General features: G+C 40.7%; 1 protein-coding gene across 1 annotated transcript in view; it reads left to right on the forward strand.

The window, feature by feature from the left end:
* Nucleotides 1–11,033: 11,033 nt before the first annotated feature.
* Nucleotides 11,034–26,540, forward strand: part of LOC115212411 (beta-1,3-galactosyl-O-glycosyl-glycoprotein beta-1,6-N-acetylglucosaminyltransferase) — a 127,072-nt gene continuing 111,565 nt past the window's right edge. Inside the window, exon 1 of the mRNA XM_029781318.2 lies at nucleotides 11,034–11,254. Within this exon, the coding sequence (XP_029637178.1) occupies nucleotides 11,236–11,254 (19 nt within the window). The 5' untranslated portion in view covers nucleotides 11,034–11,235. The remainder of the gene's footprint in view (nucleotides 11,255–26,540) is intronic.

The following is a 26,540-nucleotide window of genomic DNA, read 5'->3' on the forward strand; positions in this document are numbered from 1 at the left end:
GTTTATACAGCCTAATTTTTTCAAAATCTACAGTCACAGCCCTTCGCCGGCAATAAAAAAATGCCAACTTTTAAAATCCTTTCGGAAATTAGGATGTATAAACAAGAGGCACATAGTTGATCACCTCGTGTCTATATATTTAATCTAAGGTGTACCTGTTGAGAAAGATTTCCCCTAGCGAGTAAATATTATTTATTTACTAAACTAAAATCAGAAACCAATTGGTCCAGGAAACTAGATGGTAAAATGTTTTTATTTTTTCATTTCGTTCCTGTCGAATTTTATCCCTAATTTAGTGGTTATAGAACCTAGCTCTTCTTTGTAGCGTGTTGAATCCCACGAGTGGATTCCTTATGTTTAAATGTACACTCTATTATATATATATGTATATATATATATATATATATACACATACATATACATACATATATGTGTGCGTGTGTGTTTGTATGTTAGAAATATAGGAAAAATAGAAGTTGAAAATGCACTGAGAATAGTTTAAATATTTTAAAGTCATATTTAAACATTTAACCAATTTCACACTTTACATTGATTTTCAACGCTAAGTTACAGGGACGTAAATACACCAGCATCGGTTGTCAAGCAGTGTGGAGAGCAAACTCAGTCACAAAGACATACGTGCACGCACGTATACACACACACACACACACACACACATAAATATATATATACGAAGGGCTTCTTTCAGTTTCTGTCTACTAACTTCACTCATAAGGCTTTAGTCGGCCCGAAGTTATAGTAGAAGCTACTTGTGAAAGATGCTATGTAGTGGGACTGAACCCGGAACCATGTGGTTGGGAAGCAAGCTCCTTTATTTCATAAATATTTGCCATAAAGTCATTACAAAGAGGGGACAAACAAGGACAGACCAACATAAAAGGGTGAGGAAGCTACTATATTGATTAAAAGATTAGTCTCGAATGATAAATGATCTAACGAATAATGATACACTTTATGATACAATATATACAATTTAAAAATTTAACGTTCATTGCGATTTGCAGTGGATTCCATAAAGGAAAGGCATCTGACCACCTGGTTAGAACCTTTACTTTTTTATCCTGAATGCACTTACCTGGTGCCAATCGCACCCAACTTGCTTACCACAGGCGTCCATCTTTTCACAAATATATCTCGTGATAGACACCTCTACTCCAGCCTGATCTGACTACTGAAGTGGTAACTAAAGATGTTGACCAACCCCTGACCAGAGACAAAGGTACCTGTCACTATGCCTTTCACACGCATCTTCCATACTGTTTCTTTCAGTATGGCTACTACGCAGAAAAAATAAGCCTTCCTTCCCCTGCTAAGAGAAGGAGGTGGCACAATCTCAAGAATAGACTCAGCTGATATATGTACTCTTCCCATCACTGACAACAGTTGTTCGACAAAAGCTATCAGTCCCGATAATTCTGGTCACTCCACGAATGCGTGCAAGAGGATTTCCCTATCTTGCCCACATCACGGGAATGTTGGCGAGACGGCACTTCCTTGCTTTGATAGCTTGTCACGAACCGGTAGCGCCGCACGGAAGCTCTGCCAAGCCAGGGATTTCTGGTAATTATCCAGATACCCCGACCCGAATGTTCTCCTGAACAGGTTGATTAACTGATTTTCATCGTAGACCAGAAAAGGTTTGTAGACTGTCCAGTTTGGTCTCTGTAGCAACCATTACATGTATATCGTGTGATCTGAGGTCGTCGAGAAAGCTTGCTTCCACTTCAAATTCAGACCACGCACATTCAAACAACCAAGGTTAAGTGCAGTCATTACTTACTCTTTACGGGTGACGTTGGGGCTGACCTCACCACACGTGTGTCAGCCCATCCCTCCTCCTTCTTTAGATAATTTGGCAGATCAAAAATTCTCCATATTGCCTGTATAGAGTTTCCCCTGTCCTGGCACATCTCTCCTTAAGGTCCTTGTGCATAGCATAGTATTGTCGTGTGGTGCGTTTCCAGTGTCATTTATATATTTATTTCGCGTATCAAACTCGATTAGCACCGGTTTATCTTTTTTTCTGGGACAACTGGGTGGGGTCTTTTTTCCTGTCTGTGGTGCTAAACATTTATTACTTTTTGTAGGGGATACGGATGTGGATGGTGCATGCATTCTCTTTCGCACAACAGTATAATCCTCCTCTGCTACCTCCATGGTGTCGTCTGGGGGAGTTGCACTTTTTCCTTTTGGTGCCAATAAATTCAAGGGGGCGGGTATTTTTGTTTTTGTTGGGGTTCGTGTGTGCAAAGTTTGGGTTTTTGAGGTGTTTTGTTTAGGGACCGGCACCGCAGTTGGGGGAGTGGGAACTTTTACTTGTGTGGGGACTGATGTGTGTGTGTAGGCTTGGGACAAATTTTGGGGTTTGTGTAAGGCCTGGTATCTGCGCCATTTTGTCTTTTCTTTTTTCTCTCTCTTCACAGTCTATACGAATGTGGCCCTTTTCCCCACATTCGTAACAGGTGGGCTTCCTACTCTCCACCTGAATTCTAAGGGCCAAATTCTCGCCCACGAGCACTGCCTCAGGAAGCATTTGAATATTCTCCTGCGACCCCTGAACAATTTCTGAAATGCTCTGCCCGAGCCAATTCTGGGGGCGGGGAGGGGAAGAGCATGTAATTTGGAGGAATTTTATTCTGTCCTCCCTGTTAAACAACAGGGCGTCCATAACCTCCTTCGGATCGATCTCCGGTGGTACTTCTGTCACCCTCACACGGGAAGTGCGTCTTCCCATGTATGTCGGCAGAAGCACCACGCTTTGTCTTCAGGGGGCACACGGAGTACCCGCGGGCCCCTCTTCAGTTGCAAAACAGACCTCAATGGTTCCACATGCTTGTCCCCTTGCAATATAGTCTACGTCTTTCCATATTGGTGACAGGTACTTCTCAATTTTTTCTTTTTCAAAGTGCTTAAATCTTCTGTTCTGCGGACAGAAAGATTTAAATACTACAGTCTTTCGTTCAGTTTCTTTAACATTGGAGGAGGGTGATATTTTTACATCACCGTCTCTTTCTTCATTCTTCCAAAAAATTCGTTTAATCTATCCACAGGGACATCAATAATTTCGGTTGCCCCCGCGTCAACCAACGAAAACATTTTTATCGGTTCAACACTTTCTGCATTACTCTCTACGAGAGTACATTTCTCATGAATTATTTCGACCGACATTATTCGGTCGAAATTAACTCCATAAAGCAACAAATCGCAAAAATTAAATTAAATGGTTTTCCACCAAAAAATGGGAAACCTATAAATTTTTTTCCCTCACAGAGGACAACAGTTCAAATCCCACCCCCGTTCAGGGGAGGGACACAAAAATTAGACTGCAAAGACTAAACACAGTTCAACAACTTTTTTAAAATGTCCGTAAAAAATATTGCCACAATAGCCAAACAAATATTAATTAACAATTTTTATTCCCCGGTAAAACCGTAAATTAGTAGTTCAAACAGAGTCCAACAATAACGATGGTAACAATCCAACAGTACAAGTAAACAGAAATCCAACGAAATAGTAGTAAAATATCCTACCAGTACAAAAAACACGAACCACCTCGTACAATGGGAAGCAAGCTTCTTTATTTCATAAAAATTTGCCATGTAGGCATTACACAGAGGGGACAAACGAGGACAGACAAACATAACAGAGTGAAGAAGCTTTGTCGATTAAAAGTTCTGTTTTAAATGAACGGTGAAATGCGATTAAAAATTGCGATTACAATAAAAATTTAAAATCCGATGATTTCACATTGCCACGTGCAATGCATCTCCTGAAGGAAAGGCACCCGACCACGAGTGTGGAACCTTTGCTTTTCTTCCGGGGCTCCACTTACCTGGTGCCACTCACTCCCGGCTTTCTTGCCACAAGCTTCCATCTTTTATCGAATCTTTCTTGTGACAGATACCTCTACCCCAGCCTGATTTTACTGCTGAGGTGGTAACTAAAAAAGCTGACCAACCCTTGGCCATTTAGGTACCCGTCACTATTCCTTTCATACGCATCTTCCATTCTGTTTCTTTCAGTATGGCTACTACGCAGAAAAGCAAGCTTTCTTCTCCCTGTTAATGGAAGTAGGCGGCGCAATCTCGATGATAGACTTAGCTAATAGCTGTACTCTTTCCATCGATGACAACAGTTGTTCTGCGAAAGCTATCAGTCCCGATAATTCCGGACACTTCACAAATGCGTGCAAGACGGCTTCCCTGTCCTCTCCGCACCATGGACATGTCGGCGATACGGCACTTCCGTGCCTTGACAGTTAATTGCGAACAGGTAACGCCGCACGGAAGCACTGCCAAGCCAGGGATTTCTGGTAATTATGCAGATATCCCGGCCCGAAAGCTCTCCTCAACAGGTTCATTAACTGATTTTCATCATAGACCAGGGTCTCCCACAATGCGTCTTCGAATATAATCTCCACTAACCCACTATAAAAATCCGAAGTAGAACTCCTGCTGCCGGCATTGCCCGCCTGAGAGAGCAACTGAAGTGCCTAACGGCACTCCAATTGTCAGTACCCCAGCCTAGGTGTCTGCTTGATCCATGTACCAATGTCCGTTTAGGACGTTAACTGCGGAAGATAGAACCAAACGTGCGGTGACCAGACCTGCTCTCCAACCAGGTAAAGCCAGAGGTGCCTCAACCGTAACGCGAATTTTCGCATCTTCAGCCAAAGCATCCCTAACCCACCCTTTAGCGGCTTCTGGCAGCAGACAGAGCACTTCACAAGTGACTTTCCTCCCTTCCACAAAAAGTGGAAAAGGATTCTCTCCAACTTGTTCAGCAACAAATCGGGGTAAGGCACCACGGTCAGACGGTAGGTGATTACTGATGCTATAAACATCTGCACCACCTCCACCCTCCCTAGCAAGGATAATGCCCGCCCAGACTAGATATGGGTTAGAGTAGTCACCTTGCTGGCCACCTCACTCCAATTTTCTCTATTTGGGGGGTCTGGACCAATCCAGACTCCGAGCAGCTTAACAGAACCTACCGTCCAACGCCCCACGACGTTATTGGACGCCATCGGCTTGCTCCTCCAGGAGCTAAGTTTGCTCCTGCCACCGCCTGGTAACTTTTGATGGCCTTTTCCACCACTGGAAGCTAGCTCTCATCCACCACGATGATAGAGATGTCATCCACATACGCCATAGCTCCTCTTCCATACCATAGATCATGTGGAGCGCCCCCTAGTGCCTCCAACTTCCGCAGCAATAGCTCAGGAGCCAGTACATACAAAAGCGGAGGTAGGGGACATCCTTGACGCACTGAACGCTCATTCCTGAATAGCTTCGCAAAGAAATCATTCACTTTCATGACAGACTCGATATCGCTGTTCAACGCAGCAATCCAACCGCGGAAGGTCTGACCCAGGCCAGCCTTGGTGAGGACTGCCGCCAAGTACCGATGGTCGACCTTATCAAATGCATTAGACTGGTCTAAATGTACCAGTGCCCTTCCCTGCGCCAGAAAGTTTCCTCACCCTCTCTAAAGTGTAGAGTATAAGGTGGAAATTGTCGTGGATCGACCTGCCCGGGATAGCGCCTTTGCGCTTCCCTCACAAGTCTGTCCACGTCTCGTGCCAACCCTTTCGCTAGCACCTTGGCCAAAATCTTTAACTTTGTGTTCAACAGAGTTATGGGCCTGAAATTTCCTATTTCGTCCTCCTTGCTCGGGTCCTTCCTGATCAATGTCACCACCCCTCAGCTCGCAGACTTGGAAATTCTCCTATTCTGCTGACAGTTGGCGTAGACACTGGCCAGCAGGTGTCCGAACAAGGCTGTCATGCTTCTATAAAATTCATAGGGTAGACCATCGAGATCCGGCGACTTGTCCCTTGGGCATTCGCCTAGTACCTCGATCACCTTCTCGGCTGTGATTGGACCTTCACAGCACTCATGCTCTCGTGCCGATAAACACAAGTCGCCATACAGGAAGTCCCTAAGGGCTTCACCATAATCCAGCGTCCCGCCCCTCCCGAACAACTCGGCGAAGTGCTTGTAAAGTGCCTCACACATCTCGTCCTGTCCCTTGACCGAACTCCCATTGTCCTCAACAAGAGACCGTATTGTGGCAGCATTGCCACGATGGATTTCTACCGTATGAGTCTATCCAGCAACATTAATTCCCTCACGGCCCAATGCGCGTACTTTAGCCCGAACTCTGCACCCCCCATGTTTGGCTTTGCGGTGACGGTCCAAGGCCGTTCTCGCTGCCAGAATGTGGGATGCAGAGCCCAATCTCAACGCCTCCTCTAAGTCCTTAACTAGCTGTCCTTCTGTTCTTGCCTTATCTAGTCTTAGCTGGTAGCTAAATGTAACAGACTCGAAACGAATGACTCTCTTGAGGGCGAACCACCACCGGTTATTAACCACAGCGCCGGTAAATGCCCTCTGTACTAGTTCCTTAATCCGGTTACGGCATGCCTCGCAAGTCAAAATAGACTTGTTCAGCTTCCAGTAGCCGGATCCTCTCTCAAATGTCCTATCTATGTTCGGCATACACTTAACCATTCTATGGTCAGTGTAGGTCACCTGAACAAAAGTGTGGACAACTAAAGCTATCCTTATCTCTAGCTCTTATGATTATCCTGTCTAAGACTTGAGCCTTCCGTCGCCATTAATCCAGGTTCACTCTGGGACGTTCGGATGGTCAAGCCTGTAACGATCTGCTAGCTGAAAGCCTACGAGGCGTGAGTTCGCTTTCCTACTAGTCGAGCCAACGCTATCGATGCGCGCGTCAACGACGTCACGAGAAAGATCTCAAGGCGCCGATAAAAATCAGTTTGTAATCCTCTAGCACAGGGTGTGTAGATTCCGATCAACCTGAAGGCTTTACTGCTGTATGTCACATGAAGGACGACCAGCCCACCTTTATGGTCCACATAGACTGTACTTGTCTGCAGAGCCAAGCCTTTTCGGATCAGTACAACTATACCCCCTCGACCTCCGGGCTGGCTAGGTGACATGATTTTCTCGTAGCCATTCAGGAGGGGTGAGAAGGTTTGTAGACTGTCCAGCTTGGTCTTTGCAGCAACCATCACATGCATATCGTATGATCTGAGGTCGTCGAAGAAACAGGCTTGCTTCCACTTCGAGCTCAAACCACGCACATTCAGACATCCAAGGTTAAGTGTAGCCATTAAAACAATGGGGAAAAAGCAAGGGTTCTACTTACCCTTAACTGGTGATGCTGGGGCTGACCTTACCACACGTGAGTCAGCCCCTTCCTTCTCCTCCTTCTTCAAGTAACTAAGTAGGTCCCAAATCCTCCATATGGCCTTTGAATGCCTATCCTTCAGTTGCTTGAATAGGGTTTCCCCTATCCAGGTACACCTCTCGTTCATACTCCTATGTTGAGGGTACAACTTTGCTGTGTGGTGTTTCGTAATCACCTCGTCCATGTAAAGATCTTTGGTATTATATTTTACCAAAATGGTATCGTCTCTTCTTTTTTCTGGGGCGATGGAGCGGGGGTCTTTGTTTGGTAATTTGTGGTAACGTTCTGCGTTTTCCTGTGGGGGATATGGATGGGGAAGGTCCATGTGTTCGTTTCCGAACTGTCAAGAACTCTCCCTCAGCCACCTCCATAGTGTTGTCTGAGGGAGTTGTATTCTTTTCACCAACAACAGATGCCTCAGGTTTCAAGGGGGTGGGCAATTTTATTTTTGTATGGGCTTGTGTGTGCAGGGTTTGGGTATTTTCGTTGGTTTGTTTGGGGGACGGCACCGCAACAGAAGGGGGTGGGAGTGTTTCTCTTTGTCGGGACTGGTGTCTGTGTGGTCTTGGAGTTGTTTTTCACAGATGTAGGGCCTCGTATCTGTGCAAGATTGCCACTTTTCCTTTTTTCTTCTCTCTTTTTCCTTTCTTCGCAATCGAAACAAATGTGGCCCTTCTTTCCACACTCATAAGAGGTGGGTTTCTTTCCCTCCACTTGTATTTGAAGGGCTACATTCTCCCCCACGAGCACCCCTCTGGAAGCCTTTCTATGTCTTCCGGTGCCCCCTTAATTATGACTGAAATGCTCTGTCTCAGCTAGATTTGGAGAGCAGTGCATGTTATCTGCAAGAATTTTATTTTTCTGTCCTGTTGAACAACAGGGCAGCCATCACTTCTCGTGGGTCTATTTCTGGCGGCACTTCTGTCACCTTTACACGGGAAGTGCGCCTCCCATGTAGGTTGGTAGAAGCACCACCTCCTTTGTTTTCAGAGGGCTCACAGAGTACCCGTGGGCCTTCTTTTCGGTTGTGAACCTGACTTCGATTGTCGCATATGCCTTTCCCCTTGAGATATATGCAATGTCCTTCCACATAGGGATCAAGCATTTTTCTATTATGTCCTTTCGAAATGTTTGAACAGCTTGCTCTCGGGACAATAGGATTTAAATATAACAGTTTTCCTTTGTGTCTCTATTGCATTGGAGGTGGGTGATATCATAATACCACAGTCCTCCTTCATTCTTTCGAAGTATTCCTTCAGTTTTTCGACTGGCATATCAATAATTTCAGTTGCCACCGCGGAAACTGCCGAAAATGTTTTAACAGTGTTAATGTTGGCATCTCTGCCAGCATCTTTATCCAGAGCTTTAACAAATTGCTTCATGATGTCTAATTTGATAAAGAGTAGTGGCAGAATGATTTTCCTCGGTTTAAATAAAGGCTTTTCAACCACATAAAAAAACCTTGGAACTAATGTACGCTATGACCATTCTTTGATTACCCATCGTTTTTCCCTGGTTCTTAATAGAATAACGTATAAATCGAAATAAACTAAATTTCCCAAGTAAACATTGATTTTTTCTGAAAATGAGGAAGATTGTGAAATTTGGGTGGGGGATATCTTGAAATCTAGATGTCATGGTAAAAAAATGAATTACTTTTTGGTGTTCAGAATATCGAAAAATCTTCAAATCAGTTACGACACGCCCTGACAACAGCCTACTTGTTGAATTGTGTAGTCAGTGGATTTAAGACAATCTACTGTACTATGATTAGCAATAAATTTGCTATTATAAATATCAAAAGTAATGGAAAATCAGGAAATGCGGATATACATTGCGAATATTTTATGCATGAATGATATAGATTACATGTTGACTACGGACGAATGCTAAAAGAAAAGAAATCGAAGCAGGCTCAAGTGCAGCTGTGTGGTAGGAAGCTTGCTTCCGGTCACACGACGTGGTTGTGTTTTTTATGCTGGTAAGCGTTTTGCTATTATAGGATTCCGTTTTTGTTTGGGATTGTTATCGTTGTTGTATTTCTTGAACTTTATTTTTACTACACCCCGGTATACCGGGAAATAGGAACTGTTTGATATATTTCTGTGGCCATTGTGGCATTGCCTTTTTGGAATTTTGTGTAAAAATTCGAACTGTTTTAAGTCGTTTTAGACTTTGTTTTTGCGACCCGCCCCTAACAGAGATGGGATTGGAACTGTTATCCTCTATTAGAGGAAAATTTATTATAGGCTTCCACCCTAAGTGGAAGTAATATCTTCTGTTGAACATTTTCTGTAAACTTTGAAAAGCCGTTGTTGGCTTTATTTTTATAAAATGCTTTCACTATATTTGCTGCACATCTCCCAGTCTGAGTAGTAAAAAGATAAAAGCTGGAATGTTTGATGGGTCTCAAATAAGAAAATTGATGGAAGATGGGAAGTAAATTCAATGAATTGCATTGAAGCAGCAGCATATAATTCATTTGTAAATGACTTTCTGAGCAACAAGAAAGCAGCTAACTCTGTCGAAATAGTCGACAGCATGCTGGAGAACTGCAAAAGTTGAAAGCAAATATGAGTATAAAACTGCAGTCTTCACAGTGACCTTGATAAATTCCTTGAACATCTTAGTGACACAAGTGACAACCAGGAAAAACATTTCTATCAGGATATAAAATCAATTGAACAAAGGGTATGAAGGCAGATGGTAATTGCATATGATGGCGAACTATTGCTGGAACTAGGAAAAAGCAATTTCTATGTTTGTATATTTTCTTGCAGCATTTTTAGGAATATGGATTTACCAGGATGAGAGGATTCCAAGTCTCCTCGCTCCTACCCTTTTTAGTCGCCTCTTACGCCACGCATGGAATACGGTGACTGCATTCTACCGATCCTCACTCCAGTCGCAGTGGGGTTTGCTAGTTAACCCACAGCTGGGACCCTTACAGGTACCACCACTCCGGGCCAGAGTAGACCTGGGATCAATACTGACTAAAAGGTGGTTCCACACTCCTCAAACCCAGAAACCATGGCCCCAGGCTCCCACTATTGGATGTAGTTTATAGTCATAACCAGGAATTTGAGGTGGGAAATGAATGGAATGCCTGGTGTATGTCTTGCTGCGGCTATCCCCTCCTAAAAAATGGTGACTAGGCCTGGGTATATGATATGATGATGCTTGCATATCATGCCTATGTCTGTATGTATTTATGTTATGCTTTGTTATTCATAAGCTGTTTTAGTGACAAAATACAATGAAATTCTGTAGATCCTGCATCACTAAGTCTTGATACGATAGTTATAAATGGATGTCATTTTCGGATTCTGTGTCTCAAAAAATTAGTTCGGGTTCACATTTTTTGACAACAGAAAAGGAAAAAAAAAAAAGATGTTGGCCTGTGCTATTCTATCGACCACAAATATATTAAATGAGAAAAAAATAAATAAAAGGTAAAATTCAAGGCAAGGTTCGTTTGTTTCTGATCCCCGATATCAAAATACTCTCATTGACTCTTCTTTCTATATTACATTTCAGTTTATCCCAGTCAGTTTTATGTGTTACATTTCTATATATTGATTTTCTATCAAGATTAATATAAATTTAAAGAATTATGACAATCAGTAGTTTTGCCGTAACCTTATTCCTCACCGTCGATCTCATGCCTCTCTCTAAACATCTGGCGTATGTAGCATAATGTACATGCGCACATACTCATTATGAAGAACACGTACACATACAAATATAAGCGTATATGTATACATGTATATATGAAAGTATGCATTAGTCGGAACTTCTGAGAAAAAAAAAACTTCCCTACTGCTGGATTACTTAAGACAAATCATGAAGCAGATTAAATCTTTTACACCGATTATATCTCCAATACAAGACATTTTAACACTGAATTTGGTGTGAGAATATTCAGACGACAATCCCTGATTTTCAACTGTATCTATCTCAAAATATAGATTTTTTTCTTAAAGATTTTATTATAACATGGCATTGAAAAGATACGGTAAGTGTGTGATTTCATTTCTTTCTTTCTTTCTTTCTTTCTTTCTATTTGTTTTATATATTTCGTTTTCTCGTTGTACAAATATCTAAAGAATTCTGTAGTGAGATGTACATTATTATATAATACATCATTTAAGACAACGAGCTGGTAGAATGGTCAGAGCGCCGGACAAACTGCTTGGCGGCATTTCGTTCGCTCTGAGTTCAAGTGTCACCGAGGTCGACTTTACCTTTCATCCTTTCGGGGTCGATAAAATAGGTGCCAATCTAGCAATGAGGTCGATGTAATTGACATATTCCCTCCCACCAAATTTCAGAAAGGATTAAGTTTTATATACTATTGTCTTTTCGTTGTACAGAATTCTGTGGCGGAGAATACATTAATATATTATATTATTACTAGCATACCCGTGTCGGCAAAAATGCCGACAGGTTTATTGATGATAGAAAATGGCATATCAACACAAAGGGGGAACCCATTGATAAATGTCAGTATTCAAGTAAATATATGTATATACACAAAATTGAAGAACTTGAAGAATCAGATACGATTGCAAAGTCTCGGTTAAAAATGTCACCCACAGAATGTATGTTTGTGAGTGTATACGCACGCACACTCACACACACGCACGCACACAACGCACGCATGCGCATTTATATAAATGAAGTCTTTAATATTTGGTCATTGGTGTTATCAAGCATAATAAGGAATTGTATTGGATGAATGAAATATCAGTAGTGATTATATTGTGATGTAGAGGTTCAGAAAGCTCTGATTAGCTAGGATATAAAATAATGATAGATTGAGAAATCTGAGTCTGAAATGAGATAAGTTGAGTTGTTGAATTTAACCTCATTACAGGAGTTTTAAAATTTAAACATCAAATGAATTTCGGATTAAAATATGAACTAAAGTTTAAAATTTCTGAATTTAGCATTAAAGCAAACTAGAAATTAAAAGAATTAAAATAATTTTGCATAATATTAAAGATTTAGGTTGACCATATGTATAAATGGCCCATATCAAATTTCAACACATTTGGACACTATCTAATCTAAAAAACAATGCTAATATGTGAAAAGAGTCCGAAAAGCATTTATTCGGCTCTCAAATGATTCTGCCATCTGATTACCTTCTGTATTTGTTTCTAATCTAGGCACAAGACCAAAAGTTTTGATGAGTTACTTGATATCATCGATCTCAGTATTCGACAGGGATTTTATTTTAACGACCCAGAAAAGTTGAAAAGCAAAGTTGTCCTTAGTATGTTTTGAATTCAGAACCTTAAGAAACACGACTCTTCAACAGTTCAGCATTTCACCACCCAAGAAAATATTTCTGATTTAAGCACAAGACCAATAAGTTTGAGGAGAGGGGGGAAGTTAATTATACCTATCCTAGTACTTGACAACTATTTTATTTTATTGACCCCGAAAGGATGAAAGGCAAACATGACTGCAACGAGATTTGAAATCAGAATATAAAGATCCTGAACAAATATCACAAAGTAGTTGTTCTAATGGTTCTGCCAATCCACCGCCCTTGCTATTTCTAATGTTACAAAGTTAGAAAGGCGCCGAGCTGGCAAAATCGTTAGCACGCAGGGCAAAATGCTTCGTGGCATTTCGTGCGTCTCTACGTTCTGAGTTCAAATGCCGCCGAGGTCGACTTTGCCTTTCATTCTTTCGGGGTTGATAAAATAAGTAGCAATTGAACTCCGGGAGCGATGCAATCTACTTAGCCCCTCCATCAAAGTTGCTGTTCTTGAGCCAAAATTTGAAATCGATATTACAAATTCAGAAAAAACAGTCGATTATATTGTTCTCAGTACTTGATTGGTTCTTTATTTTATCGATTTTTGAGGGTCGGAAACCAAAATTGACTTCATCATGATTCGAAATTAGAACATAAAGGGTTATTGTTAAATACCGCAGTACGTTTTGCTTGACTCTCCAACGAGTTTTCCAACTCTCGTTATAATTCTTTATTACTGCCACAAGGCCCATTCACTGATACAAAAAAACTTCAACTCATTCAAAGGTTGTGTTGAAACGAAACAATAAAGGACTCTTTTCACTCAAATCAACAATAAAGGGGGGAAAAAACAAACGTTAAATGATATATCAATTTGCGTAAAATATTTCAAAATTACATAAAGTAGCTGTACAAAATAAATAGTCGTTTATATAAAATTAGGAATATAATTTTGAAAAAGAAACAAACAAAATCAAACAGGGTAACTAATACACACATGAGTGAAAACTCATCAGCTAGGATAGATCAGTGATTCATCACAACTTTACGGGTCTTGGGAACGAAATTTGTTGAGTGGTGCAAACCCAGGTCCAAAACGTTTTACAAACAAGGCCTTATTGCTTTATCTATCTATCTATCTATCTATCTATCTATCTATCTATCTATCTATCTATCTATCTATCTATCTATCTATCTATTTTTGTATTTTGTTCTTGGAGAAGAAACCTAACTTCAAACTACTTTTTACAGATCACTTTTAACGTACTGTTTTCTAAATCTCAGAAAAGTAAACGGGTGCAGATTTTGATTATGCACCCCACAAAAATATTTGGAGATTCGCTTGTACCTTCTGCACCTCCTGTGGGTTTTGTGACTATTTTCTACTTTGGAGGGGACAAAAAGTATCCAGCGTCTTCTATTTTGTGATGTTATAGTGCATTGATGTTATCAACAAAAACCTGTCATATAAATAACTTAAAATCTGGTCCTAATTTTTCTTCCCCGGAATGCTTGGCATTATACTTTCTATATTTCATAATACCAAGGAACACGTTACTTATGCAGGACTGTGAAATCCATTGTGATCTCGTGATGTAGGGGCCCACTCTATGTGTTTTACACTCCTTTTGTTTTAGTTTATCGCTTTTTTTATATTTTTCCAAATTGTGAGTGCATCCTGCCCTACCATTTACTTCACATCATCACCAGTCGATGGGCTGACAATAATAGGATGTAGGAGAACTTCGGCTTCTTGATTTTCGACTTGTTGGCTATTGTCTTCCTGGTCAGATTCTTGGTTGTCGGCTTCTTGCACCTTCATATCGGCTTATTGGGAGATCCCATTAGTCGAATAACTCCAACCAGTCGGTACCAAACAGATTAGTTGCGCTCTTGACGACGAAAACTTTCTCCTTGCAAGTTTCCCCTCGAAATATGACATCATTTCACATTTCGCCTACAAACTGTAGTTTGTCATCCGTCTCCCCATGTGCAGTTTTCGCTGTCTTTTTTAACATAGGTTTCCCTATTTTCTTCCAGGTGTCAGTGTTAATGATTGAAATGTCGCTACGAGTATCCAGTTGTAATTTGATATTTACTCCGTTTACTTTTACGTATACAAATTTTACTTTCTATTGAGAGCACTTTAGAATTTTTATGCATTTGACCTTCGTAATTTTGTTCTGCAGTGTGAACTCTTGTGTCCAAAACTTGACAACTGTAACATTTTTTGATCTAGAAAAATATGATCTTTTCTGAAATGTAGGTCTCCACACCCGTAACATGGATTAGGACGAAGTAATCTTCTTTAGTTATACTTTCTCGGTGGACATAGCTGTATTTTTGCGAAATACTTTTCTTGAATTGTTCTTACGTCGTCTTTCAGGTTTACCATCCTTTGAAACTCTTCTGCAACAGTCTGCAGGGTTAAATCTCGGTGCGTTTATTCAAGTTTTGAAAGAATTCTTGCCCATATTTCTGTGTCTTCATTTGCTGTAAGGCCTTGTATAAAAATGAGGCACTGAATATCTCAGGAGTAAGTTCTTTAAGTCTAAAATTTTCACACATTCCGTTGACTGTTCTGCATACGTAATAAAGTCATCATCCTCTTTTTTAGCTAAATTCCAACATTCATTTCGAATGTAGAACAGAGACGTTTTATCACCGAACATGTCAGACAATAATTTGATTGTTTCCTGAAAACAAAACTCACTAGAAATTTTGGGCAATATGAAATTATAGTATCGTTCATGCTCATACGGAGTTAATTGACGTAATGACAGCCTTATTTTTTTTTCGTCCGACCATGTTTTGCAATCTTCCTTAAAACTCTCCTCGTACCTTTTGTCGTACGCTCTAAAAGTTATACTCTCCTCTAGATTACAATTGAATTCTGTTATGGAGTACGATACGCCGTCTGGCTAAAACGGACTTACGCATTTTCGGGCTTCTTTGCGTATAGTTCCAATAATTGTTGTTGTTGTATTATTGCTGTACTACTTGCTTCCGCAACTGTATTATACAATCTAGTAGGTCTTCCATCATTTAACAAGTTGTATCACGAACAAATTGTTAAATACTCTATGTGAGCTTCGAAACCCTCATCGCCTGATGTTGTATTCTCCGTCTCCAATGCCGTGGTACCGCCATGATATTGTGTCGGATGGTTTAGATATACTATACCAGTGTTGTAATAGTAAACAAGATAACGATGCAGCCGTAATAACAACGTAACGATCCAACAATCCCTTCACGAACAAACAATCAATATTCCAAACGAACTAACCAACTGACACCTTTCGACTTCACTGCGAACTCAATTCGATCTAACACCTTTTATTTATTTGACACTACGGCCATGACATAAGGAGGACAGCTGAAGGACAGACAAAACACCACAGTGGGGATAAAAAACATAAAACGAATGTAAAATGAAAGATGTATATAAAAATGATAGAAACAGTAATGATGAAATGGTTGCATTGAGCCCCACTTTCAAGCAGTACCATTTAACAGTTAAATCATAATATTTTAAAAAGTTTTTCTTTTTCTCTCCTTTTTCCATTTCGCATCGTTTTCTTTTTTAAAGTCTATTTTCTTTTTTCCTTTAAAAAAACCCCTCTGTTGTAGTTAATCAAGGGTTTCAAATCCGCACACTCCACTACTGATGGTAAATTGTCAAATTCTGTCTCAACCCCTAAAGGGTCCATATCATTTCCAAACAGTTCCTTCAGTCTGCTATGTTTCTCTTTATCAATTACTATTCCTTTGATATGGTCTGGATATTGCTCTGGTGACAACTTAATTCTTATGACCGATTTAAATTTTGTGATCTTCCGTTCGATTACCGTGCTTTTGACATATGTGACCATATGCCACTTTTTCTTCTCTTTTACAATTTCATTTTTCAGCGGCGGATCTGGGCTGTCCGGGCGAGTCGTACCTCTTGGTTCCTCCGTTGGTGTACTGACAAAATCCTCAACAATTATGTTTCCACTACGCGTTGCAATGCTGCTTCTGCTTCCACGCTATATCCTACTGTTGATGAAGTTGCTTGTGCATCTAACCAGCTCCTTGCCACCTCCTCTTTTATCTCTTTCATCCTTTTCTGGTTCTCTGGTGGCTGACCGCTGCTACCAGCTATGCTTTCTTAATCTCAGGAGGTATTCTGCCGATTCATACTCTGGCGACGCGTTTGCCACAGTAAGTCGGCAGAAGTACCCATTCTTGTGTCCTTATCGGCACAGTGGAGTGGTTTATGGCGTTTTCTTCGGTGGAAAACCTAACCTCCGCTGTGCCATGCTTCCTTCCTCGCGTGCAAAACGTGGTCAGTCCTTTTATGTCTTCAAGACATTCCTCTATTGCCTCTATTGAGGCAATCTCTATCTTTTTCAAACAGGTAGACAATATCCTATAAACAACTGTTTTCTTCGCCACACTATTCATCAATTCCTCCGGTGAGGTCAGCCTCAAACTGGCCCCTTCCTTTTCTATCAAATTACTTCCCTCTTTCCATTTTGGGGGTCTATTTTGATATCTCGCACTTCTAAGGTGTTGGTGTTTAATCCTTCTGTCATCGCCTATGCATAACTTCCAACTGGTTCCTGTTCCATCTCTCTTCCACTTCACCCACAAATAGGGATGAAACAAATAGAAAAACAGGCAAAACAGCGACAAAAATTCAAATTCAACAAATTTAACAAATCCAGGTTCACCCACACGGGGAGACCTCCAACAATATACAATAACACCACTTACGTCTACGGAATTACAAGTATTTAACACACAATTCAGCAAAAACGAGAATTAACAGACCCACGGTCGAACTATCACTAATTCTTTATACAAGGCACTCAGGCTCTTACACAAAGGGGACAGCACAAGGACAGACAAAACACCACAGCCTTTTTTTTTTATGGTTGTTAGGAATAAATACATTTCTTTTTAACCCATAATTATGTCAAAAAAATTAAAACAAACTTTGAAAGAAGAAAACAAGTTCTTCAATGAAGAATGGGCATTGCAATATTTTTTAGTAAATAGTAGGCGCAAAATGTCTTGCTTGTTTTGTGATTCCGCAATTGTAACTGTTAAGAAATTCAATGCACAGCAACATTACGCTCTTCATAAAGACAATAAATATGCCAGATTAGAGGGTGAGTCTCGAAAAATAGCGTTGCAGAAATTGAAAGATGGAAAACAAAAGCAAAGACAATTTTTCCAATCCACCACTTTTAAAATACATTCCTTTATGAGTTCTGCATTGCTGAATGGCTTTTCTCTTTTCCAAGCAAACATGCAACTTTATAACTGGCTTCTGTCGTAGCATTCCCTTGATGCAACACAGATTAAGAAATTCATTTAAGAAATTCTATCGATTCATCCAAAGCTACTGAGTTTCTTTTTGGAGTATATTTTTTAATTGCTCTGTTACATTACATGCCAGTTCATGCTCGTCGATCTGAATTAGTCCTTCTTGAAAGAAGCACTTTTTATAATCGTTAACTTTATCGGGATAAAATGACTAAAAAAGAAAAAATAATTCGTTCAATGAGAGATGATGAATTGTAAGGTAACCGTCATGCACAAAAGGTTCCCATCCCTGCACTAGATAACCCTACTAGAGATTTACTCTCATTCGACGCAGCAGCTGCAATCTAGAAGAGGCCTTGAGGTAGGCTCCGCACCAAATGGCAGCATGTGATTGGAGAAGATCTCCAGAGGTTCGACCTCACCGTGGAGGATGCAGAGGGGGTGGCACGGGACCGCCAGCGATGGAGAGCACTGGTGGACTTGGTCGGCTCTAGGCATTGCGACGCCTTCGGGACCAGTAATAAGCCCCATGAAGTAAGAAGAAGAAGAGGAGGAGGAGGAGGAGGAGAAGAAGAAGAAGAAGGAGGAGTAGGAGGAGGAGGAGGAGGAGGAGAAGAAGAAGAAGAAGAAGAAGAAGAAGAAGAAGAAGAAGAAGAAAAGAAGAAGAAGAGAAGAAGAAGAAGAAAGAAGAAGAAGAAGAAGAAGAAGAAGAAGAAGAAATTAACGACTAACAGAAAACAGTCCGGAGGGCGTTATTTCTGTTAGTAATAATAATCCTTTCTATTACAGGTACAGGTTTGAAATTTTGTGGGGTGACTAGTCGATTGCATCAACTCCAACTGCTCAGCTGGTACTTAATTTAATGAATCCGAAAAGATAAAAGGCAGAGTCGACCTCAAAAACATTCGAATTTAGAACGTAAAATCAGAAGAAATATCGTAAAGAATCTTGTTCGGCATGCTAACGATTCTTATTTATTTATTGCCCACAAGGGGCTAAACATAGAGGGGAAAATAAGGACAGACAAACGGATTAAGTCGATTACATCAACCCCAGTGCGTAACTGGTACTTAATTTATCGACCCCGAAAGGATGAAAGACAAAGTCGACCTCGGCGGAATTTGAACTCAGAACGTAACGGCAGACGAAATACCTATTTCTTTATTGCCCACAAGAGGCTAAACATAGAGGGGACAAACAAGGACAGACATAGGTATTAAGTCGATTACATCGACCCCAGTGCGTAACTGGTACTTAATTTATCGACCCCGAAAGGATGAAAGGCAAAGTCGTCCTCGGCGGAATTTGAACTCACAACGTAACGGTAGACGAAATACTGCTAAGCATTTCGCCCGGCGAGCTAACGTTTCTGCCAACTCGCCACCTTAATAATCCTGTCTACTAGTAGCACAGAGCTGAAATTCTGCAGGAGGGGCAAATCGATTACATCGACCCCCTCAGTGCTCAACTATCTTATCGCCTCTGATATGATGAAAAACAAAGTGGACCTCAGAGCGTAGTGATGGACGAAGTGCAGCTAAGCATTTTGTGCGGCGTGCTAACGATTTTTATTTCTTTATTGCCCACAAGGGGTTAAACATAGAGGGGACATACAAGGACAGACAAAGGGATTAAGTCGATTACATCGAACCCAGTGCGTAACTGGTACTAAATTTATCGACCCCGAAAAGATGAAAGGCAAAGTCGACCTCGGCGGAATTTGAACTCAGAACTTAGTGGCAGACAAAATACTTATTTCTTTACTACCCACAAGGGGCTAAACACAGAGGAGACAAACAAGGACAGACAGGCAGATTAAGCCGATTATATCGACTCCAGTGCGTAATGACAGACGAAACACGGCTACGCATTTCGCCCGGCGTGCTAACGTTTCTGCCAGCTCGCCGCCTTAACGTATGAAATGTCGATAAGCATATTGCCCGGTGTGCTAGCGATTCGGCCAGCTCGCCACCTTCTGAATAATGCTAGTTTTTAGTGATAAATGCCCAATAGAGCGTGATGCACTTTTCAACTTACGGAGTGACATGTAAAAATAAATTATATGTCACTCAAAACAAGACACTGAAGAATAAGTTTACATAGTATTTTTTAAAAATCTATGACATGCAATTTGAGAACTGGCGACATAGAGTGAGTTACAATGGTTATTATCATGAGCTTTGGAATCATTAAGTAGTTACGAAATATTTCTTCAGTCTTATACCACGCTAAGACTATATCTGATTTCAACATGTAAGTATACTCTGATACTAAAACTGTTCTCAGATAAGCATGAGTAAAGTACTTCTGCTAATTAAGACATTTTCCATAATATAGCTGCAAGCTGTTACTTCTCTCATTTCGATTCTCGAGTTAAACGGGCTTTAAAATGTTTAAATAATATGTCCAATACTTACACCGTGATACTGAAAACATGAGCAGCATCAATATACATCATATAACGGGAATATTGAAATTTCGAGCACCGCTGTTTTTGGTTTCATTTTTCGAACTTATTTCCCTGTTCTATTTTCCAATGATTATATAATTTTTTTGTTATATCTCTCCTACTAGCATCTTTGGGGCACCTGAATTTATCCAAACTTACGAACTTTACAAATAATTCATATTGACGCAACACCCATAATCTCAGCTTTCTCAGTGAGCATGTAATAAAGTATATCTAAGGACTTTATTTTGATGTCGTTGGTATAGGGATAGAGTTCGGCCGAAATAAACGTTCATAATTAACAAGTGAACATAGATAAACAGTTCCAACTCTCCAAATTTTTGCATCAATGGTCTGTCTACTTCTCCTGTCCTCCACAGTGAGTGATACAAATACGTGCGCATTGATGTAAATACATCATATAAAGATACTGTGAACAAAGATGGTGTGTCCACCGAAGATTATATCAAGTGAAAGAGATATGTCAGTCAGAGATGTCCTTGTGTAAGGTATCACAGATGTGAGTATTTTTTTCCAAAGTCAGCGGCAAAGGGAATATTAAAAAACAACTGCTTCGAAATCTGCGGCTCTCCTCCTATTATTATATATTCAGATTTATACCAAGAATCATTGCTGCACTTGGTTATGTTAGTAAATGTTAAAGTGGTAATCTAAAGAAGCTGGAATTTTAAAGCAAAGAAAGAGGCCGGTTAATCCTTTTTCTAGATACAATCTGCATAGAACAATAAAAATATGCCAGTGTTTCCTGAAGCATGTAACAATTATCATTGTTGTTATCTTAGTTCCCTTGATAAAGCTTTTGTTTCTTTGTTAGATACGAACTCCTTCCTCCAAAAAAGAATTCTAACAAATGGCAATGAAATTATATATGCATCATTGCATATATACATTCACACACACATGCTTGCGCACACACTTATCTATAGCTTTAAGATATATCTCGCAGATGCTCTGGGATGTACTCAGTGATGTTTCTGGGATACCAGTGTGTTTTGGGTCTTTCAGCATTAGACCCCACCAACCCACCCATATGAACCAGCCACGGTTGATCAAGTAATAGCTTGTATCCCAACAACAGCAAACTACTGGTATACCTCCTTTAACCAAAGCCACCCAACGGCCTTCCCTGTATCTTCAGTGATAGAATTCATAGCCCTCCTCTTAGCTGCACCAGTAATTCCAAGCCCAGTCAGAGCTTTGCATATTTTTCTTACTCTTTTATTTGTTTCACTCATTTGGCTGCGGCCATGCTGGACCACCGCCTTGAAGGATTTTGGTCGAATGAATCAACCCCAGAATTGATGTTTTTGAAGCCTAGTACAATTCTAATGGTCTTCTTTGACGAACTGCTATGTCACGGGGACGTAGTTGCACCAACACAGGTTGTCAAGCGGTGATGGGGGATTAACACAAGCACAGACACACACAGATATATTAATATATATATATATATATATATATATATATATATATACTAGCTGAAGGTGACCCGCTCTACGCGCGGGTAAGAGTGTGGTTGTTACTTTCTGTTGCTTCCTTTCAGCACGTAAAAAGCACCATCCGAACGTGGCGGATTGCAGCGCCGCCTTGACTGGCTTCTGTGCTGGTGGCACGTAAAAAGCACCAACCGATCGTGGCCGCTGCCAGCCCTCCTGGCACCAGTGCCGGCGGCACGAAAACAGCACCCACTATACTCACTGAGTGGTTGGCGTTAGGAAGGGCATCCAGCTGTAGAAACACTGCCAGATCAGACTGGAGCCTGGTGCAGCCTTCTGGCTTCCCAGACCCCAGTCAAACTGTCCAACCCGTGCTAGCACGGAAAACGGACGTTAAACGATGATGATGATGATGATTCTCCCTCTTTGTTTCTCTCTCCTTTCTCTCTCACTTTCCCACTCTCTTACTCTTCCTTTCTCTCGGACTCTCCCTCGCTTTCTCTTACTCTCTATCTTTATCTATCTATCTCTCTCCCATTTATAAACAACAAAAGATCTTGAGTAAGTTGAGAAATAAAATATTTAGAAAGATCAATCATAAATATCAGGCAGTAACAACGGAAAGGTCTGCTTCAAGGTAGACAGCAAAACACTAACATTTAAAAGGGACAGACGAACTTGCGAGCTGAATAAAAATAATAAAATATTGGAAGCTAAAGTTTGAAGGGATAGAATTTGAGGATAGTAGAGTCACCATGGCTGGCATTTCTTAACGACGGACAGCAACGTATTGACAGTTCAACGGCTGGCGTAAAATTTTGAACTTGATGTAAAAGAAAATCCCTAAAAACCAAGTTTTGAATTGATTCTTTCTCACGACAGTAGACTCACGATGGCAAGCATTCAAAACTTCTTCATCATGGACGGCAACACATTGACGATTAAAAGGCTGGCGCAAATTTTTTAGCTTGATGTAACAGAGAATTGCTAAACACCCGCTCCTTTAAATTTTAATCCCCTTCCAGCCCCATTTAGACCCCTTTTCACATTTTGGTTAATATAACCCGATTTCATTTGGGTCTACTGGGGCCACATTTTATAAGATGAGGACTCAACCAAGTTTCCCGAGTTCTGGTCATAGACCATAGAACACTCAACCAAGTTTCCCGAGTTCTGGTCATAGACCATAGAACAGTCAACCAAGTTTCCCGAGTTCTGGTCATAGACCATAGAACACTCAACCAAGTTTCCCGAGTTCTGATCATAGACCATAGAACACTCAACCAAGTTTCCCGAGTTCTGGTCATAGACCATAGAACAGTCAACCAAGTTTCCCGAGTTCTGGTCATAGACCATAGAAGACTTAGCTAAAATCTAGTTTCTACCTAGTCTGAACCAATCAATCCGCCGCAGTCTTCATCCACACAGAGCTTACTCAACCATGTTCCAGTTCCAGCGACAGACGACCAGACCAGCCAGTCATGTTCCTGCTCCAGCCAATGACGACGCTAACATACACCAGCAACGCCACCGACGCCTTCATCTCAACGTCGTCTTTCTCTGCCGTCGCCATCACCATCGTCGTCCTTCACCTTCACGTCGTCTCCATCTTCGTCGCCTTCATCTCCAGCAACACTAATATGTACATAGCACTCATTCAGGTTTAGCTTTCACGCTGTTATGATTTTCACCGAGGTTAACAGCACAGCACTACCTGCGAGATCTTCTGTACCAATGTAACCTGGCACAGCATTGAAGCTACAACCGCTACACGACATGTGTCCAACCGGCATCTGCACTTGTGATCCGAACATCCTGTTACAGAACGAACTGCTATTATGTACTTTACTACGAACTGGTAAATTAACTCCATCTTGTCTGAAATACCCTGAGAGACTTTTCCTATGCGCTGTATTTTGTTTTGCCCGCATACACCTTGTTTGTACTTCTGTCGCACACACGAACACACATAGTTAATACACACACAAATGCTATCTCTGTCACATTCATACGCCACACATGCCTTTCTCGCTTGTTTTCCATGCTCAATGTGCCCTTGTAAACACAACTCATCTCTGTAAGACCCTAGGTCGGTCACGCATACATAGAGAAAGTTGATTGTCCCTTGCAACGCGCCAGCATGCCACACTTTTGTTCCTGCACGACTGAGGCATATAATAGCTGAAGCACTGGCTGGCAGCCTCAGCCTTACTGCATTAATCACTGGCATATTCAATACTGTACACTGTATTTCAGCCTAGCAAGCCCTATTGCACTCATGCACCTCAGTTCTGCACGTGTACTCCCTTGTTTTGCAACACGTCTGCGTCAGCTCAATTCTTCTCCCGACTCAAAGCACGTCGGATGTTCACATGCGTTGCGCTCATGTTTAGGCATAATTTCCTCCTGTTGATCACGTAATTAACAGAGAAAATTATGTCTCGCACCCAAGTTGCATCCAAAGAATGTAAAGAAGCAACTAGTTCCCTTTACGTAACGATCAAAAAGTATTAAAAAGTTTAATATACATAGATAAAGATATATACACTTTGTATATATACATTATATATACATATTTATATATAGAACACACACACATACACACACATATATAAACGCTCGTTGGTGTGTTCTGTTTGTATTTGGTCGATGGGCGCGTTGACAGGTAGACAATAGAATGCGGTGGCAATGGCGATGGAATATTTGTTTCTCTGTATGAATGCAGACAGATACATCAAAGAACACCGTCTGACGAACTTTACATTAAATAACGGGAGTGGATGTGTTAAAGTTATAAATGAAGGGGAGTAAGAGGGGAATGTAGGGAACTGAGCAAGAGCATGTTAGGCCATTGGGAAACTGTAACCAGCGACGCCTTCGTTCGCTAGTTGATATATAATATATGTATTTAAAAAGTTAATTTTATTTGAAGCTTTGTAAAATAGTAAAAAGATATTAATAAAGCCACAATAACGTAACTAAATGATACATGTGTAGTGGTATTTATACTGGTTTCAAATCTTTTGTACAAAGCCGACAAATTTGGCGGGCGGGGAGTAAATCGTTTAGAACAATCTCAATGCACAACTGATATTTAAAATACCAGTTGAAAGGATGAGAGGCAAAGTCGATCTCGGTGACTTTTTAACTCAGAACGTGGATATTTTCACTTTGAGCGGCAGATTTAAAAACGAATATTTTTTAAAACTAAACACTTATAAACTTTGTATACTGGTAGAATATGTCACATAAAACATGTTTTTCTCTTGAGAAAATTCTGTAGTTTGTAAGCTATTTGTTGCTAAATTTCTCGTATTCCGGCAATTTCAACTAATCAATGACGTCTATTGAGATGAATACAATTACTGCTGTTGTTTGTCAACAAGAAGTGTATATTTCGTTTAAGAAACAGATTGAAATGCAATAAAATAGATTGATACTCAGTCGCCGGCACCGGATGCCACAACTTATATGAAACATTAAACATACATTATGATATAGAGGGCATTAGTAAATTATTCATTTAACATTAAGGGTGTATATACCAAATTGAATATGTACTTAGTGTGTAACCCAGAGTTTGGTGGGTGGGTGTCTTGTGTTTACAAAAAAGAAACAAGGAAAAGGGGACAAGTTTTGGGTGTTGAAATTTGTAAGCGTATAGTGATGTATAAATACATTTTAATATATGAATAACTTAATGAATAAAGGGTATTAATGATGAGAAGTGATAATTAATAAATGAATGAAACAGTATTACATATAACATTTCATGCATCCAACATAATATAAATTGAATTTATATACATCATAAAAATTATTTATCTATACATACAATAACTACACTGTATGATATGTATATACGAGGGGCGTTCAATAAGTAATGCCCCTGACCCACGTCCCATAGCAGTAGAGCAACAAAACTTGGCACAGTTATTAGTCTTTTTCTACATAGGAACCACCCAGAGTTATGCATTTCTCGCATTGTTTGATGCAGCTCTGGAGACCGTTTTTGTAGAAGACCCCAGCTTGGTCCTCCAACTACGACGTGACTTCAGAAATCAAGGCTGCATTATCTGGAAAACGCTTTCCTTTCAAAAACAACTTCATGGCTGGGAAGAGGTGAAAATCAGAGGGTGCAAGGTCAGGAGAGTAGGGAGATGGGAGAGGAGTTCATAGCCGCATGCCTGTGCTTCTGATCTGGCGACACGCAAGTTGTGGACCGGAGAGTTGTCCTGCAGCCTTTGCTGATCTTGCCCCGCCTCTTGATTTTGATAGCTTATCTTAATTTCCTCAAAACTGAAGCATAATAGGCTCCTGTAATTGTGGTACCCTTTGCCAGGAAATCTGTCATCACTACTCCGTCCTGGTCCCAGAAGACTGTGAGCATGACCTTGCCAGCGGAGAGCTGCACCCTTGCCTTCTTTGGAGGAGGTGAGTCACGGTGCTTCCACTGCATTGACTAGGTTTTGGTCTCTGGATCATAGTGATGGACCCAGGTTTCATCCTGCGTAATCAGTCTTTTGAAAAATTTTGGATCCCTAATTAGCTATTTTGTTGTGCGGGCCTCCCAAAAGCTTATACGGACCCCAGGGACCACATGGATGCCAGTTGAGAACTACTGCTCTATTTAATGAGCTGTTACTTTCATACAAAATCAAAACATATCTATCCGTATACAAGGCCCAGAAAAAAATTTTGAAAGGAGGAAATCCAGAAGTGTTGGCGAGGCTCTCACAAAATTCGAAGAGAGGCAGAACGTCAGATATTCTCAGGCATGTCTTTGTCACTGTGGGCTCTCGGAGCGATGTAC

Source organism: Octopus sinensis, linkage group LG5 (genome assembly GCF_006345805.1).
Source record: "Octopus sinensis linkage group LG5, ASM634580v1, whole genome shotgun sequence".
Taxonomy (NCBI): domain Eukaryota; kingdom Metazoa; phylum Mollusca; class Cephalopoda; order Octopoda; family Octopodidae; genus Octopus; species Octopus sinensis.